The 17,018-nt window shown below is 42.4% G+C and overlaps 1 protein-coding gene across 8 annotated transcripts in view; it reads right to left on the bottom strand.

Annotated features, from left to right (window-relative positions):
* Positions 1-17,018, bottom strand: part of DACH2 (dachshund family transcription factor 2) — a 305,580-nt gene that overhangs the window by 51,138 nt on the left and 237,424 nt on the right. For all 8 annotated transcript variants that reach the window (XM_053374935.1, XM_053374937.1, XM_053374932.1 and 5 more), the window contains 2 exons: positions 5,947-6,082; positions 3,132-3,212 (listed from right to left, as the gene is read on the bottom strand). In XM_053374935.1, the coding sequence (XP_053230910.1) occupies positions 3,132-3,212; positions 5,947-6,082 (217 nt within the window). The remainder of the gene's footprint in view (positions 1-3,131; positions 3,213-5,946; positions 6,083-17,018) is intronic.

The following is a 17,018-nucleotide window of genomic DNA, read 5'->3' as shown; positions in this document are numbered from 1 at the left end:
CCAACTGCATTTACCTAAAAGAGACTGAATAGCAACACTGTACTACACTGCAAGCGGATCATACACTACTTGCCCCCCCCCAAATAAGTATAGCATCACTGGGCTACTTTGTAGGGATGACATAGCCTACACATCGTCGAGAACAATCCTGCTGCTCCTTGCAATATATGGTAATGATTGATTTTATTTCCATTAGCAGGGCAATTACTTGATACCCACATACTGAAGAAGAAGCAGAAGAAGAAGATAGCATGAAGCTTAATCTGAGTTAGAAAGAGCATGAATTCCTGTTTTTGCTGCTACTTTTGAGAGGACACACTACTGCCCTGTCACCACAACACTGCAGTTCTTGATTTCTCTGTTGTTGTTGTTGTTGTTGTTGTTGTTGTTGTTGTTGTTGTTGTTGATATTATTTGGATAGCAATCACTTCTCTATGGAAAAAGATGAGGAGGCAGCATCAAAATGACACAGAAAGTCCCTTAAAAATTAACAGGGCAGCCTTTTGATATTGTCTGATTCTAGAGGAAAAACTAGTTTGACATGCGTCCCCCCATCCCTGACCTAAACATGGCTTCAAAATGGCCCAGGAAATCTCTTCTGTATTGTCTGGAGAAGGGATTTCCTTGGCCATTCGGAAGCCGTGTTTGTGTCTTCTCTGGTTTGTGTGACTTTATGCTTCTCTATAGCGTTTGTCAAACACACCTCTGACTTCACTCACTGGTGAAACAAACTGAAAGGTAAGGCTAAGCTCATAACTAACAAAGCAATTGCTTCAAATGGTGCCTGCACATTTTGCTTCATAACTTTCATTCCACATGTGCTAGGGACACTTTTTTATTTTTTAATGAAAGCTCACAGTTTGGCTCCCCTGCTGGATCTGGACCTGTAACCCCTCTTCCCTGCCCCTAGGTGGTCCTGATTATTGCGGCATCCTACAGGGACAGACTCTGAATTCTGCTCCCTACCTATTGAGGAACAAGATCACCTTGTCAGCATTTTAGTGCTTCTCACTATGGAGTGTTAACAACTGTAGCTGGATTTTGCACAAGTTGCCCTGCTAATTGTTATGGAATACCAAACTTTTGGAGTTACATTTAAGATGCGGGCAAACACCTCTCCCTCACTCCCCTGCTCCCCCACCCTGCCCCCATTACATGCTTTTAGTAATTTGCTCAATGACTGAAAAACTCCAAGCTACAGCAAAGCTGGCATTTTATGGCCTGCAGAGCTATAAATCATTTTAAAAATCATGATGATATTACTCAAACCAGATGTGAAAACATATGTTTGCCATGCTTGTGTAAATTGCTGACTTGTCATACTTAATAAATGTTGATAATTTTGAGTTAACTACATACCACCTTAATAATAACTTTGAAAACCTTCACAGGAATAAACACTATTATTATTATTTTTCTTGGTAAAGACAAACAGTCAGGGTATGAAAAATGAGGCTCACATTTCATACAAATATACAAATATTACGGAAGGAAATACTGTATACAAAACACAAGTAACAGAAGTATATAGGTAAGCTACAAGGAACAGCCCAGATATGACTGCAGAATTTGCACTCCTGAAATGGCATTCCCTATTTAATATTCATCTGCTCGGTATAATTTTGGTGGAGTGTGAATCAAAATTTGTATAATTTTGCCATATAACTTCCAATAATCTGTAGCCACAGGCTCACTCCAAAATGGGTGTTCTAGGGGGAAAAACTGTATTCAGAAATGCAACTTTCAGCCAACTTGCTGAGTCACAGTAAGCACTCAAAATATTTAGTCATATTCATATTTAATCTATTTTTGCATACCATATTATACATGAATTTATTTATGTAGACATGTTCACTCTGCTTTTCCATTCATATGGTCCTTCAAAGCAACAAAACAACAACCAGAAAGCTCAGACATTGCAAAACACACACATACACTCTTCAATGAATGCAGCACCCAGCAGCAAAGAAGAAGCAGCAGCAAAACCAGGACCTAACTCTGATAAGATGACCACTCAGGTGACAAATGCTGGGGCACATTCCCAAGAGCCACGTTACAAGGGAACAGCCATAGCTCAGAGGTAGAACATTTGCTTGACACGCAGAAGGTGCCATGTTCAACCCATAACATCTCCAGGTGAAGCTGGGATTATTATTATTTTGCCCCCTGTCTGAAACCTCAGAGAGCTGCTGCCAGTCAGTGTAGACAATACTGAACTAGGTGGACCAAGGGCCTGGTGGTTATGTCCCTTTGTGCTTTTGAACCTATGCTGCACCCTCATCAATGCAGTAGCTTCAGGTACAGTGGAGGCCACTATCCTGTTACCACTATCAGAGTAAGATTCAGCTGCCAAACTAGGCAGCTTCTGTACGTGGCATTTGTGTGTGTGTGTGTGTGTGTGTGTGTGTGTGTGTGTATTGTCTTTCACCATGGACAGCAAAAGTATACTGAAAAAACAGTGTCTTGATCTGGTGTCTGAAGGCAAGACAAGAAGGAACCAGATGGGTATTTCAATACAGGGTTTGATATATGTAGCCTTATGGAGTTCAAGACCCTAATATCTCAAGGCTACCCCTGCACTACACTTGGTATTGGTCCTCTAGAACTATTCAGGAATAGATACCCCTATCCAAGGGCATCAACATCTATCTTTGTGTTGAAATAATGTATTATTTCCGTCAACCTGTGAAATGCTCTCTTCCCAATGAATAAAACCTGGCTCTTTTGAACTTCAGGTCTATACTTGTGGGTTGCTTTCCTGTCTGTCCCTATCTCTGGTGTGTTTATTTCCATGAAATGTGAGGCCTCAGAGGTCTGAATCAGCTGTTTTACCTCTACATGAAAGAAGCTCACCAATATCCCTAATAATTGATTGAACCACGTAAGCAGAACTTGTAGCCTATGAACCAGACAGAGTTTGTTTGTTTGTTTGTCTGTTTGTTCTCCATGGTTAGAAGACAGAGTACAGAGGGGGCGGGGGGCTTTGCAACAAATGCCATCTAACAAATGCCATCTAAAACCAAATGAAAGCTACACACTTAGCTACTGTGATCATTTTTCAACAGACAGGAAGAGGGCAGTGAATCCAGTCTGTGATCCTTTGTGAAGAACGAAATATTAGAGGACATTACCTTTTTCCTTCAGGAGTTTCTTTGGGTTGGGCCCAGGCTCTTGATCCACAGGTTCACCATCTCTATTAGTTGGCAGCATGCCTAAAAGAATGGGGTTGACAGAGTGAAGAAGGAGAAAGAGTGAGGGTCATCGACCTGCATATTTGCCAAAATTATAAACAATATCCTCAATGTACAACAGTGAAGAGCGATTACTATATTCTTGAGGGCACTCAATCTTCTTGAGATTGATATTCAGGAACTGGAAATGTATTGTGCCACATACCTGCCACCAAGGATCATGCTTTATAATGAACACTGCTTTAGCTAATGGGTAAGAGATTTGTGAAGCCCAAGAGCTTCAACATAGCTGGCCAATTCATAGAAAGTCAGATGGGAAAGGGCCGTCAGATCACATACTTTTAGTTATTCGGTGTCCTTTTTCCACTGGTGGCCCTTGACTGGGCTACATTACATCCCAGCCAGAGAAATCAGAATAGTTAACTTTTTGGCCACTGCAAAGAATTCACAGATGTTTTTAAAGCTTAACCTCACCATGATTGCAGTGTGGGATTGTGTCAACTGAAGCAAGCCTTAGCAGGAGGGATACCTACTCTTCCTACTTCAGATGCTTTCACATAAATATTTAGTTGTCTCCTTTATCACCACTGATGATATTCTACTAATCCGCCTGAGGTATATTCAAATGTCAATCCATTTATGCTCTCTGAAATACCAAGTGATACTATTTCCTAGTGTGAGAGAGGTCACATCTCTAAGTGAATTTGCAAAATACTTTTCCTCACCTATGTCAGTGATAGGTAACTTGTGGTCTTCTAGATGTTGCTGGACTTCAGATCCCATCAGCCCTAGCCAATGGCCAAGGATGTTGGGAGTTGCAGTCTGACATCCAGAGGACCAAAGGTTCTCCATCCCTGCTCTGTGATCAATACTGGCAACTGGAGTCTAGTAATGGATGCCTGCAAAATTGCTATGGAACGTGAAAATGCACACCAGTTAGATCATTCAAATATAAACCACCACCATTTCTAGGAATTATCTTTCACTTTTTTAAAAAAATGCCCAGTTCCCATATTTTGTACCTTGTTGGACACATTCACAAGTTCAGAAAAAATAATGTGCACCATTTGCTCATGCACCTTGTATGATCAATTCTCAAGCGGTTGTGTAAGAAGGCACCTAGTGTTAGGAGCCCCCACATTATCCCTTCCATATAAAAGCCTAACGCATTAAAGGTAGACTGGGGCTATGTTTTCTGCCAACAGCTGTACTCCAACACCCCGGTGCCCTGCTACAATGGTATCTACATGTTCAGTGAATATCTGAAGGGAGCAGCCAGCTATACTCCCACTGCACCCTTCTCCACATCACTTGGGCTCCCAATTACATATAGGAGAACAGGGGGCTCTGTCTTCTGTGAGATGGGAAGAGCCAGATAAGCACACTTGCCATGAGCAAGACCATGAGGCTTAGCTCCATGCCACCCCCAGGTTTTTTTTCAGCAGGAACTCTCCAGAACCGAGTTCCGGCACCTTTCCAGTGGGCACCATTGCCATTATAAGAGAACGAAGGAGGTGTTCATGGTGCGTTTTGGCACCTATTTCTCTAGAAAGATAGCACTGCGCACCCTCCATCCATTAGCCATACACATGAGAAATGGGAGTCTAGGGGTATGGACAAAATGAATGGATTTATTTTATTTTTATTATTATTATTATTATTATTATTATTATTATTATGGAAGGAGGGAATTACCAGTTCTTGCAGACAGGGGAAAATAAGCCTGCAAGCACAATACAAAGAAAACCACGAAGAAAGTGAAAAACTGCAGATGAGTTGAGACATGAGTGATTTCCTCTGAAATGTTCAGATTAACTAATTAAGAAGAGTGATTCATTGAAATCATTTCGGAAGAAAAATGCTTTTAATAGACCAGAGGATTTAAGGAATTGGTAATTATCTGTAATTCCTCTCACTTAATAGACAGATATAGACAGCTAGATGGTTAACAACCCAAACTGATGGATGACAGTTCAAAGACAATAATCTTTGCCACTGAGATTTTTCTTTTAATGTAGCACCTGTAAAATCACATGGATGAGGTAACTATATGATATTTGGCTTTCTTATTTTCTTTATTGATTAAAAATTACATTTGTCATACTTAACAGAACTATTAAGATTCTATTCTAAAATATTATTATTATTATCAACATACTTTACATGACTCTGATGAATGTTTGTTGTCAGAGAGCAAACATTTTAAAATAAATACGGCGATTTTCAGGTTGCAATCAGATTGCAGACTGAGGCTATAGGAACGTAGGTATCCTGCCTTACACAGAGTCAGACCATTGGTATATCCAGCTCAGTATTCTTTACTCGGACTTGCAGGAGCTCTCCTAAACTAATATAATCTGTTTCCTAAATTCTTCAGGGCTGAAACCAACCAGAGCATATTCTGTGAGGAAGTACTAATTATAACTGTTACCTAATTAAATTGGATACAAGCTTGTATCATATTCCTCTCTCCACGTAAAATTGGGTGTGCAATCTTCCTTGGGAATAAATCCAACTGAACTCAGTGGGATGAACCTCTCAGAGAACAATCTTAGGCTTGTGCTCTTAAGTGGCTAATCTAACTGATTAAATGTTATTGCCACCCCAGTCATTATTTCTTGTTTGCATCCTTTGGATATATGCTCACTTCCTACAATTAGCTTTCTTTCCACCTGTCACTTGTGAGAGATCTTTGACAAAGGACACTTTCAGACATCAGTGGCATCAGAACAGTCGCCATGAATAGGGTACCAACCAATTCTATCTGATGTGTTGTCAAGCTGCGATGGAGAACTTGAAATGCTGCTGCTCTGGTGTGAAGAGGCATGACTCCCGGGCCGCTGACTCTCTTCCATGGACGGGGCTGGTGAAGGGCTGTCATGAATTCTCTCCTTTAGAAAGAAGAAGCACGTTAAAATAAAGTATTTGGAGTACATCACTGCTGCCCCAATTCACACTGATGGCTAGGCCATCCCCCAAACATATCAGGACACACACATATATCTGCCAAGACAGTACTATCCTAGGTGCCTCAGCAGAAGAGGCAGAGAAGGGTAGTCAAGAGGGAGAGCAGGAATGCATGCCGGCATGGCTCTGTTGCAGTGCCTTTGAATACAAGGGGGACTCAAGACCTCAAGACCACTGGGAATAGCAGGTAGGGAGAGTGCTGTAGGTGGCTGTTCAAAAGGCAATCAGGCATCAACCAGCCCCAGAGTGCTCTGGTGAGAGAAAGTCAAAGGAGGAAAAGAGCCCAGAGAGGTGTGAGTGGGGGGGATGCTTTAACTCCACTCCTTAATACCTAGGGCACAAGCTAAGGCAGTGGCTGTGTGAGATGACCATGTCATAGAAAGCAATTAAAGCAATCAAATAGTATTTGGTGTTACTTTATAATACACTTTCAAGATCAGTTACCCAAAGGACAGTCTTTTTTTTTTTTACCCCCAATGCATTTTTATGCTGTACACCAGGGGTGGGGTAGCCTGTGACTCTCCAGATCTTGCTGAACTACAACTCCCATCAGCCCCAAACAGCATGGTCAATGGCCAGGAATAGTGAGGGTTGTAGTTCAGGAACATCTGGGGAGCCAAAGGCTAGCCACTCCTGCTGCACAACTTTGCTGAATTGCTTTGTGTTCTGTTCTATGGACTGCGTCCACCTACATCTGCTAGGCTCTACCTCAAGGTTTGCCAAAGTCTGAGAGGCTCCGTCCTTAGATCCATCAAAGACCTCTTTCTCACCACCTGTTGCAGCTATAATCTCTCTCCATGCTGATGCCAGACCCTGTCCAGTGATTTTTTTATTTTAGGCTTCGGCTTCCCTAGTCAGTAAGGTATCGTACTATACGGAATACAGTTCTCTGTTTCAAGTGCTGATTGATCCAGGTCCAATTTAAAGATAAAAAAGAAGGGAGATCATGAGTCCTGAAGCTGCCCATCAGTGGTTAGCAGCTAGACAGCTGACTAAGCAGGCACACTGGTCACAGTTTCAACCCACTATTTAAATCACAGTAATTATTTCCAATTTTCTATACCTACAAATTAACACATGCAAATTTTATGTAAATCTATCCTGTGTCCTCTGTTGGTGATACATGTCCTCTTGGGAGGGGAGGGCCACTACTCAGTGGTAGAGCATCTGTTCTGCATGAATAATGCCCCAGGTTCAATCCCTGACATCTTCAGGTAGGGCTGGGGGAAAGCCCCCTCTGAGATCTTGGAAGCTGTTGTTGGTCAGTGTAGACAACATTGAGCTAGATAGTCTAATGATGTGACTCAGTATAAGGAAGCTTCCTCTGTTTTGGCAATGTGTTAAGTTGCCACGCTAGTAATCAGGCCTCATTTTCCAAGCTCTGCTTCCAGCAGGCTGTGCAGGGGGTTCTAAAACAGAGTTTCCTAATTGTAATACTGTACGTAGCATTTGTCTATTCCAAACACACAGCACTGAAAATGTTGCCTGAAATTCGTTTTTTTAATAGGATAGTTATTGGACATTCAATGCCAAGTGAACCTCAAAATCATGTAACAGATGCCTATCTATTATACAGTGGTTAATCCTCAACGGACATGCTTTTTAAGTCATTATCTCTTATTTAATGAACATACAATAACTAATAAAACTTAAAAGAGAAGCATTTAATTGCTGTACTATTTGTCTACTAATTAAAAATATTTGTTAACCTTAAACAGATCGTAATCTATTCAAGGCCTTTTGTGCCTCTGTATCTTGAGGGCATTTTTGATTTAAATCAGTTTTAAACAAACATTGGGTGTTTTTTCCTTCTCTCTTCCCAGGGGACCTGTAGGATATTATTGCAGAGATTATAACTATATTGGTAAGAAAAGGAGGAGAACAATAGGCACTACTATTTTGGGCAGTGAAAATGGCCTCTGGATTAAATTACCTAAACTGAGAGAGGACCTGAGAGAGAAACAAGGAAGTGTTGGTTCTGTTTTTTGAATTCTTCCCATCTATTGCATGCATTTGAAGAGGTTTTTTCCTTAGTTTCCAATCCCTCACTCGCCCCAAAGAAACCCCTTTGATTCAAGACTTTAAAGCAGAACCTGTGGACCTCCAGATGTTGTTGGACTCCAACTCCCATCAACTTCAGCCAGCATGGCCAATGGTCAGGAAAGATGGGAGTTGTAGTCTCTGGCCTAATGGAACAATGACAGAACAGCTTAACTTGCAAATAATGAACCCGTTTGGAAAGAGAAAGCAAATTTGCATCATTGCTAACTAAACATGTGGGCACATGCTTGATGTGAGAAGGATTTCCATTTCCCAGGTAGGCAGTAGTGGAGCTCCCTAGAGGTCTGGACTCTTGACAAACTACATTTAGATGGCACTTGGTGATAAATGAAGACCCAGCAATGAGAACCAGGATGTGGATTGAGACATTCTCTATAATGGAAGGCAGTTGTGATTCTCTTTTTGCCCCTTAATATATGCGAGCAGTTTCTTCTTTGCACGTAAACAGATCCATTTTTCAGCCCCGTAATCAGTATGCATCTATTAAGCTACTTAACAGCAATGAGCTGTGGTTCATTAGGTAGCTACTGTTGTGTCTCCGTCTAGTTAAAATTTCACAGCAAGTTAATCTATTTTATTACAAATGAGAACACAAGCGATAATGTCCCCGCCATTTTCCAAACACAGGGTTAACAGTATTTGTAACAAATCAATGAGGACATTTCAATAGAAAAATTGCAAAGCTCAAAGCCTGAAATCTTTTTTTTACACCTTGATGACTTCATTCTGTCGTTTCTGAATTTTACAGCCCCGTGTCACTCTTCATGTATTTCAGTTTTGTTCTCCTGAAATAGCTGTTGTTCCGCTAGCCCAATACATTAAAGGCTTCCTTCTGAATAGCGAATTACTACTCACTCAGAGAGAAGAAAATATCAGAAAAGCACAAGGGGAACCTGTGGTGCTTGGACTCCAGCTCTTGTCAGGTCCAGCCAAGCATGGCCAATGGTCAGGAGTGGTAGGAGTTGCAGGGGAACCAGAGAGCCACAGATTCCCCATTCCTGTATTAGAAGACTGCTACAACAAAACTAAAGCCTGCTGTCAATAGGATTGCACTCTACTTAAAGGACCAGGTTTGCAGTCTGCAGGTGCTCCTGGATTGCCAGGTGGCACACATGGCCCGGGGCAAATTTGCACAGCTTTGGCTGGAGTACCAGCTGCACCCTTTTCTAGATAAAGTAGACCTGCATGGAATTACCGTTGAAGAATGTTTGGAAACTTCAACTAGTGCAAAACGCAGTGGCAACCGTACTATCTGGGATTTTGTGGGGGAGCACATTACTTTATCTTTGTCTAATCTGTGCTGGCTTCCAGATCAACTTTGGGGACAATTCGATGTGCTGGTCCGTCATTATTATTATTATCTTTATTAAAATTTGTATACCTGTAGATTTCAGGGCGGTTAACAACATAAGATTACCACCATCTATCATCTATCTATCTATCTATCTATCATCTATCTATCTATCTATCTATATCTATCTATCATCTATCTATCATCTATCTATCTATCATCTGTCTGTCTCTCTGTCCATCCGTCCGTTCATCCATCCGTCTGTTCATCCATCCATCTATCCATACTAAAAATCAAAACAAAGACAACCAATAACCACCTCCCCTTCGACAACACATTTAAAAAGGCATAAGATGTCAATCAGCCAAACGTCTAGTTAAACAGGAACATTTTAGCCTGGCACCTAAAGGTGTATAACGAAGGCACCAGTCAAACCACAGATAATGCCCACTCCTCAGCTATCACCTGAAGAACTTCTTAGGGTGGCATGAGTCTTAAGAGGGCCGCTTTTCCAATCTTAACACCTGAGAGGGTCTGTAGGGAAGGAGGTGGTATTTGAATCTTACTTCAGCACTGGCAAAGGGACAGCGTCCTTCACTGCACAGAATGGCGTAAGAATTAAAGACAACTCAACTGTGCACCAACATTTTGCCATCACTCCACGCCACCAGCATCTGCCACCCAATGCTCCAGTAGCTGGGTGGCAGAGCCTTGCCTTCTATGCCACCATTCTAAAAGCATTTCTCTTTACCAAAGCTTTCCAAGATTAGTCTGAGAGTCATGTATATTGCTGGTTATTGTGGATATGTGAAATTATTGCATTTCTTATTGGTTTCATATTATTTCATTATGCACCATTCTTCTTACTTTTGGTACATTGCTTTGCATTTTTTAAAAGTTGAACAGTTTATATACATTGTTCAAAGTAAAATAATTAATAAATAGCTCCGTAGAGAAATTACCAGTTCTCTCTGTTCCTTTCTCATTCCATACAAACTGAAACTGCTGCCAGTTTAAAATAGACAAACACATATGGGCTTAATAATACTAATAATAATAATATCATTTACCAATAAGTGTCCTATTTCCCTTTGCATCCCCCTTCTAACACATGTACAGAAATGCAACCTGCAGGACATTTTTCTCATACCCTACTCCCCTGCAAATGAACTGCTGAACTTCAGCAGACCATCCAGTCATTAAAAAGCATTTAACATTACCTTTAGTCCTACTTTAGTGCTGTTAGTGTGCTGCCAAAGCTTTCTGTAGCTGTTATTGGGCAAGTGGCGGTTGTGTGTGTGCGCGCACGCCCGCAAACATGTGATTTAACTGTAGGAGTTTGCATGAGAACATTTATGTTTTATTTGCATTTTTATGTTTTGGTTTTAAATGTAAGTCACCCATGAATTTGTTAAGGGGCTGTCTGGAATGCACTGGCTAACTGTTCCCACTAGATGCCAACACCCTAAAGGGATTAATACATGTGGAAGTATTGACATTAGCGCTCCCATTTCCATAGATGGAACCCTATGCATATACACCCATGTCTGCTTCAAATGGATAAGATCATGCATCAACCATGGGGGAGTGGTGGTTATCAGTAGTGTGTTAGTCCATGCATTCTGCATAGCCCCTTTATAAGTTCAGTACCAATGGGTGCCACATGACAGAAGATGGCTTTTGCCAGGGCCCAAACTACCCATTCACAGTGATCAAGTCAGCCAAACTCACAACAACATATACATAACACAGAGATACACACACATGCAGAGCATATCTATTCTTGACATAATCAACTTGACCTTAGTACTTCCAGCAGTGATATTTCATAGTATTGATCTTCACTTGTGTGCCAAGTGTTTAGAAGAGCTGTGATGCTAAGGCTTGCTTGTTTATTTTTATTTCTAGTGCAGCTATAATTACTCATCCAAATGTTAATCTATTAATGAGTTCCTAAAGGACTTAATGGCATTTCTCTGCTGACAAGTGGGTTTTGCAGCTCTGTCTGAATACTGGAAATTTTATTCATACATTTGTCTCGATATTTCTTTTTAATTTATGCCTTTCCTCTTGTGATCTTCTGGGCAGGGCAATGTGGGAGTTAACTCACTAATGAAACTGGAGGCAGTATAACAACATCACCCTGCTTCAGGATCTTTCTGAAAACAAACATGAAGAAACTTCAGGATTGTGATTTTATAGGGAAAGTAAGGCTTCCCAAGGGGACGCGGGTGGTGCTGTGGGTAAAACCTCAGCGCCTAGGACTTCCCGATTGCATGGTCGGCGGTTCGAATCCCCGCGGCGGGGTACGCTCCCGTCGTTCGGTCCCAGCGCCTGCCAACCTAGCAGTTCGAAAGCACCTCCGGGTGCAAGTAGATAAATAGGGACCGCTTACCAGCGGGAAGGTAAACGGTGTTCCGTGTGCTGCGCTGGCTCGCCAGATGCAGCTTGTCACACTGGCCACATGACCCGGAAGTGTCTGCGGACAGCGCTGGCTCCCGGCCTATAGAGTGAGATGAGCGCACAACCCTAGAGTCTGGCAAGACTGGCCCGTACGGGCAGGGGTACCATGACCTTTACCTTTAAGGCTTCCCAATGAACACAGAATACCTTTGGTAATGTAAATTATCTCTTCAAAGTGATGTTTTCACTGTGGTGTTTTTAATGTTATTATACCTGTTTGAGGCTGCACTTCTCAGAAGGAGCTGAAGGCTGCATCAAGAGTAGCCCTTTGGGTCAATCTTTTGACAACCAAATACAGTGGTACCTCTGGTTACGAACTTAATTCGTTCCGAAGGTCCATTCTTAACCTGAAACTGTTCTTAACCTGAAGTACCACTTTAACTAATGGGGCCTCCCGCTGCCGCTGTGCAATTTCTGTTCTCATCCTGAGGTAAAGTTCTTTACCCGAGGTACTACTTCCGGGTTAGCGGAGTCTGTAATCCAAAGTGTTTGTAACCAGAGGTGTTTGTAACCTGAGGTACCACTGTATCCTTTTGAAATAGTGTTTTCAAAGAACCTCCCCATGCATTCATAGAACATGTGAGAGGGAAAGATGTACTGTGCTGAACAGCCTTGCCTAAAGATTGGCACATCTCTCTGGCTATGCCCCCTGGCACCCACATGTTCAGCTAAATTTGTGAAAGCAACATGGGAATAGTGGGCACTTTTAAACATTTAAATGGATGCAGAGGTATCATGGGGTATGACCAAATGAGCATTTCCATGTTGGGAGTGACTAGCCATCACATTCCCACTCCCCACAAATATTCAGAAATGGTGGAGCTCTGAACTGTTTTGCCCATGTAATCCTTGTAACCACACGAAAGAGTCATCCAAATGTTCCATAGAATCCCACCACCAGGAAATGGCAACCATGCCACAGGTAAAGTATAAATCAGGCTTAAATTGGATGGATGTGTTTCAATTCAGAACCTCATGTGAGCTACAACCTGCATATTTAGCTTCAGGAATGTAGACTTTCCCATTCTTTTCAACACAGGGGGCAATCCCAATGAATGAAGCTCTTACGGTGGAGTTGGGGGATCTCCATGTACACAGCAAAGCTTCTCATCCACAGCATATCCCTGGAGCAACGATCTGAACTTCACACTTTTCTAACCTACCACTTGGTTTACTAAAGGCTTACCAGACTACTGTGTAACCATGACTGTCAGGGATCTTTCTCACTACTAACTACCTCTTGCTTTTAAACTGGAAACAGAAAGCTAACCTTGGACTTTCTGAATGTGGGTCACCTGCTCTACCTCTGAGCATGCAAATAACGTGCTCTACCACAATGTTGTTGTCCCTCCAGAGGAAGTAACTTTGGTATCAATAAAATGAGTAGTGCTGTTTAGGAATTATGCCTTGGGGGAGGGGCGGGGGGAGGACTATCAACCTGAGGGCATTAACTCCACAAGCTCATCTCACCCACCATGTCCCAGCGTGCACCAGTTCCACTCTCTCTGTTCCCAACCTTCTCAACACTGAACCTACATAGAACGCTCAGCATGATTGGGAACTCTGATAATCAAGGGTGTCTAACTGAATACTTCAACTCATGTCCAAGTGAGTGCAATGAGAAGCCCCTTTCAGACTTTCCCCACCCAACACAAGAAGATTAGGAAGTAAGTGGATAAGATGTTTGGGGCAGAGCCAGCATGGATGGCCCTGTCCCCCTGCCCCCTACAAGAAGCATTTCCTGTTCAGGCCCGAACTGGACTTTTGTTTCACTATAATCTGAAAGATTACCGCCACCTTCAGCATGCATTAGCTTTTAATACCAGATGTTCACTTACTAATTTCACTGCATTGTGACCATTTCTCATCAACTCATTAATTGCCAGCTGCTCAGCCAAAGGAAAAACAACAACCCAAACAAACCCATAGATAATCAGAGGATATTGGTAAATAGCCAACCAAGAACACACCACTTTGGCAATTCTCTGTGAGTCAAAGAATAGTAACAGACATTTCCTTTGTCCTATTATAACATTTCCTGGACTTGTTATCAGTATTGCTACTCCAGATAAGTGGGGGGGGGGGATAAATTAATGGCCCAACAAAGATCTTTGTTAAAATAAAGGTAAGAGGACATTTAGTGCAGGGATGGGGAACTTCTGGCCCTCCAGATGTTGTTGGACTACAACTCTCATCAGCTGTGGTCAGCAATTAAAATGGTTGGGAATACTGAGAGTCACAGTCCAGCAACAGCTGGAGAGCCACAGTTTCCCAACTCCTCATTTGGAGGAATAGTCAAACTACATTATATGTCAGTCAACAACATATGTGATAAAATCCCATCAAACAGACAGATGGGTTCAGCAGGGGTGGCATGGATTAGAAAAGTGGAAACTTGAGTTGAACACCATCTTCCTTCTGCACACCCTGCTGCAATTTCCTTTTGGCATCTGGTTGGTCACTGTGGAACATACGAAGCTGGAGCTTTGCTCAGGTCCAGCAGGGCACTTAGTATGTTCCAAGTTTGCTTCTGTGGCATCTGCAACCCCTTGGGGAGAAAATAATCTAGAAGATTTTCCAGCTGTCTCTGCAGAACTAGGTGCACAGTGAAGAGCAAGTATCAAAATCCAGTATATACACTATTCCCATCACACAGCTGGGAGACCTTTTTTACTCATTTGCAAATTATAGGAATTGGGTGGGCTCCTGTCCATCAGCATTTTGAATAGTTTGTAGGCTAGCAGCAGCTTTGTGTTCTAATAGGCTTATTCTTGGAAAGCAATTTTATTTTATTTTGTAAGAAAGTACTGAATTCAAGGTCCTGGAACAAATGATGAACAGTTTCTTTGCTAAGACTATGGCAAGGAGGACTGGTTGATGTGAGGCAGTGTTAGTGGTTGTTCCTCTGCCCATTCCATTTTCTTTGTCAATAGAGAGAAAGCTAGAAAGCCTCCCAGCCTCTGCAAACTCTCCTCTGTGTACAAAATGCTTCCAGTACTGAACTAGCCAGCCTATGCCAACGGCACTATAAGCCAAAAACTGGGCTACTGAGAAACCACTGGTGAGATATCTGCCTATTTGGGGGAACTCCAAGATTTGGAGGTGCATGAAATAATTAAAAAATTTAAAAAGGACTCCAAAATAATAGCAAGAAACGAAGAACCGGTACACATGCGATCATTTAGTGAAGGAACAGCAGGGGAGGTGAATGCATACTGAGGCTGTTAGCTGAGACTCAATTGGAGCTCAAGACATGTTGCAACACCCGCACCCTGCCATGGCCACCCCATCCCCAAGCTCTGCACAGAGATTCAAGAGGCCAGAAAACCCCCCACACCCTTATAGCATTGCTTTGGAAGTCCCATTTGCCTCTGGCTGCGAGAAACACAAGAAGGAGGAGAAAGAAGAAGTCAGCTGTACCTGTTGAGATTTGAGGATTGCCTTCCTCAAATCTACATGGGTAAACTTGGGAGGGGTGAAGCAAGCCTTCTAGGTATCTTAAATGCACTGTCCGCCCTTCTTTTTGCCTAGCCATTGTTTTCCATCACATGGTTTACTTTCTTCAAACTAATTAGGCTTTTCTCTCTCAAGCTCCCTGCAATCTCTTTCCTACTATGAAAACATTCCTTATTTGATGCTGTGTCTGACTGATTAAATGATGTTTCCAGGCTTAATGACGTTAATGCTATTTCCAGCCCACATTAGGGCTATATTTGTTATTAACAACAAACGCTGGCGGCTGAGCCAACATTAAAAGGACCTGAAGCACAGTAAAAGGCTAATAAGCGATCGGTCTGACAATATTCCCAGGTTAGCTTTTACAGAAAAGCATGTGGATTTGCAACTCAAAATAGCTCTCCCAACATTAAAGACAAACACAGCGCATTGGTTATTATTTACCAGAAGCTACCACTGAGCTTTGGAAGAACTGTTATCTGGCACTTATGGGTCTCAAACCTGCATCCCCGAGGAAGAAGCACCGATTCCTCCTGCTATACCATCACAATGATTGCACAGCAAACTGAATAACTGGGAGATCTGCAGTGTTCTTACCATTAGGCACGTGTATCAGTAAAACTACTACTACTACTACTACTACTACTAATATATTGATGCATTTGAAGTGCCATAATATCAAAGTGCCTCCTCCCCCAGTGTTTGTTTTTTTAAATGAACGTAGAATCAAAAGATTTTCAAGATTACATGGGATCTTGGAGGTCAACCTCCCACTGAGTGCAGGATCTATAATGCAGAATGCAACAATGGGAACAGTCCGTACCATACACTTAAAGCACATCCAACACGCATTTACAGAACCTGGCTCCCCAACCCCGCGAACTGTAGTTTCCCATTCACAGAGCTACAATTCAATTAACAAACTACAGTTCCAAGCATTTTGGCTCAGACAGACTCAGGAAGACATGCGCTTTAAATGTGTGCTGGATGTACAATGGTGCGGACCCTGCCTGTTCGTATCCCTGACAGACGGGTGGCCAGCCTCTGCTTAAATACCCGTAGTGAGGAAGAGCCACCACTCCCCAGGGCAGCCTGTTTCCACTGTCAAACAGATTTCACTGCCACGACATTTCTCCTAATGTTTAGCTGAAGTGTGTTTTCTTCCAATTTCCACCCATTAATAATAATTCTAGCCCTGCCTCATGCAGTGACAGAGAAAAAGTCTGTCTGAGCCAAAAGGTTGGCCGAGCTACAAATATGGCTCTTATCTTTGCACAATAATAGGCTACATTCCAGACCATGCAAAGGATAGGGGTTTACCTCCCCCCCTCCCCCCTCTGTATCTTTCATCTAGACAAGCAGGAGTGGCTGCATGTCACAGGGTGGCATGCTCACTAGTGGACACTTTTGAGTGCTAAGCATCTTCACTTTTATGGGTGAGTGGGGATTTGGACTGGGGCTTGTGTTGAAGTTCAGACTTGGAATCTAGGGTTTCCTTAGAGGAGGAGCAGAGGGAGCATGAACTCTCCCTCAGCAGATCTCCAGGCTGCCAGCAATCCTGACAATGGAGTCACTGCATCCAGTGACTG

This window comes from Podarcis raffonei, chromosome Z (genome assembly GCF_027172205.1).
Source record: "Podarcis raffonei isolate rPodRaf1 chromosome Z, rPodRaf1.pri, whole genome shotgun sequence".
In the NCBI taxonomy this organism is placed as follows: Eukaryota; Metazoa; Chordata; class Lepidosauria; order Squamata; family Lacertidae; genus Podarcis; species Podarcis raffonei.
This window is presented reverse-complemented; position numbering and strand designations above follow the sequence as displayed.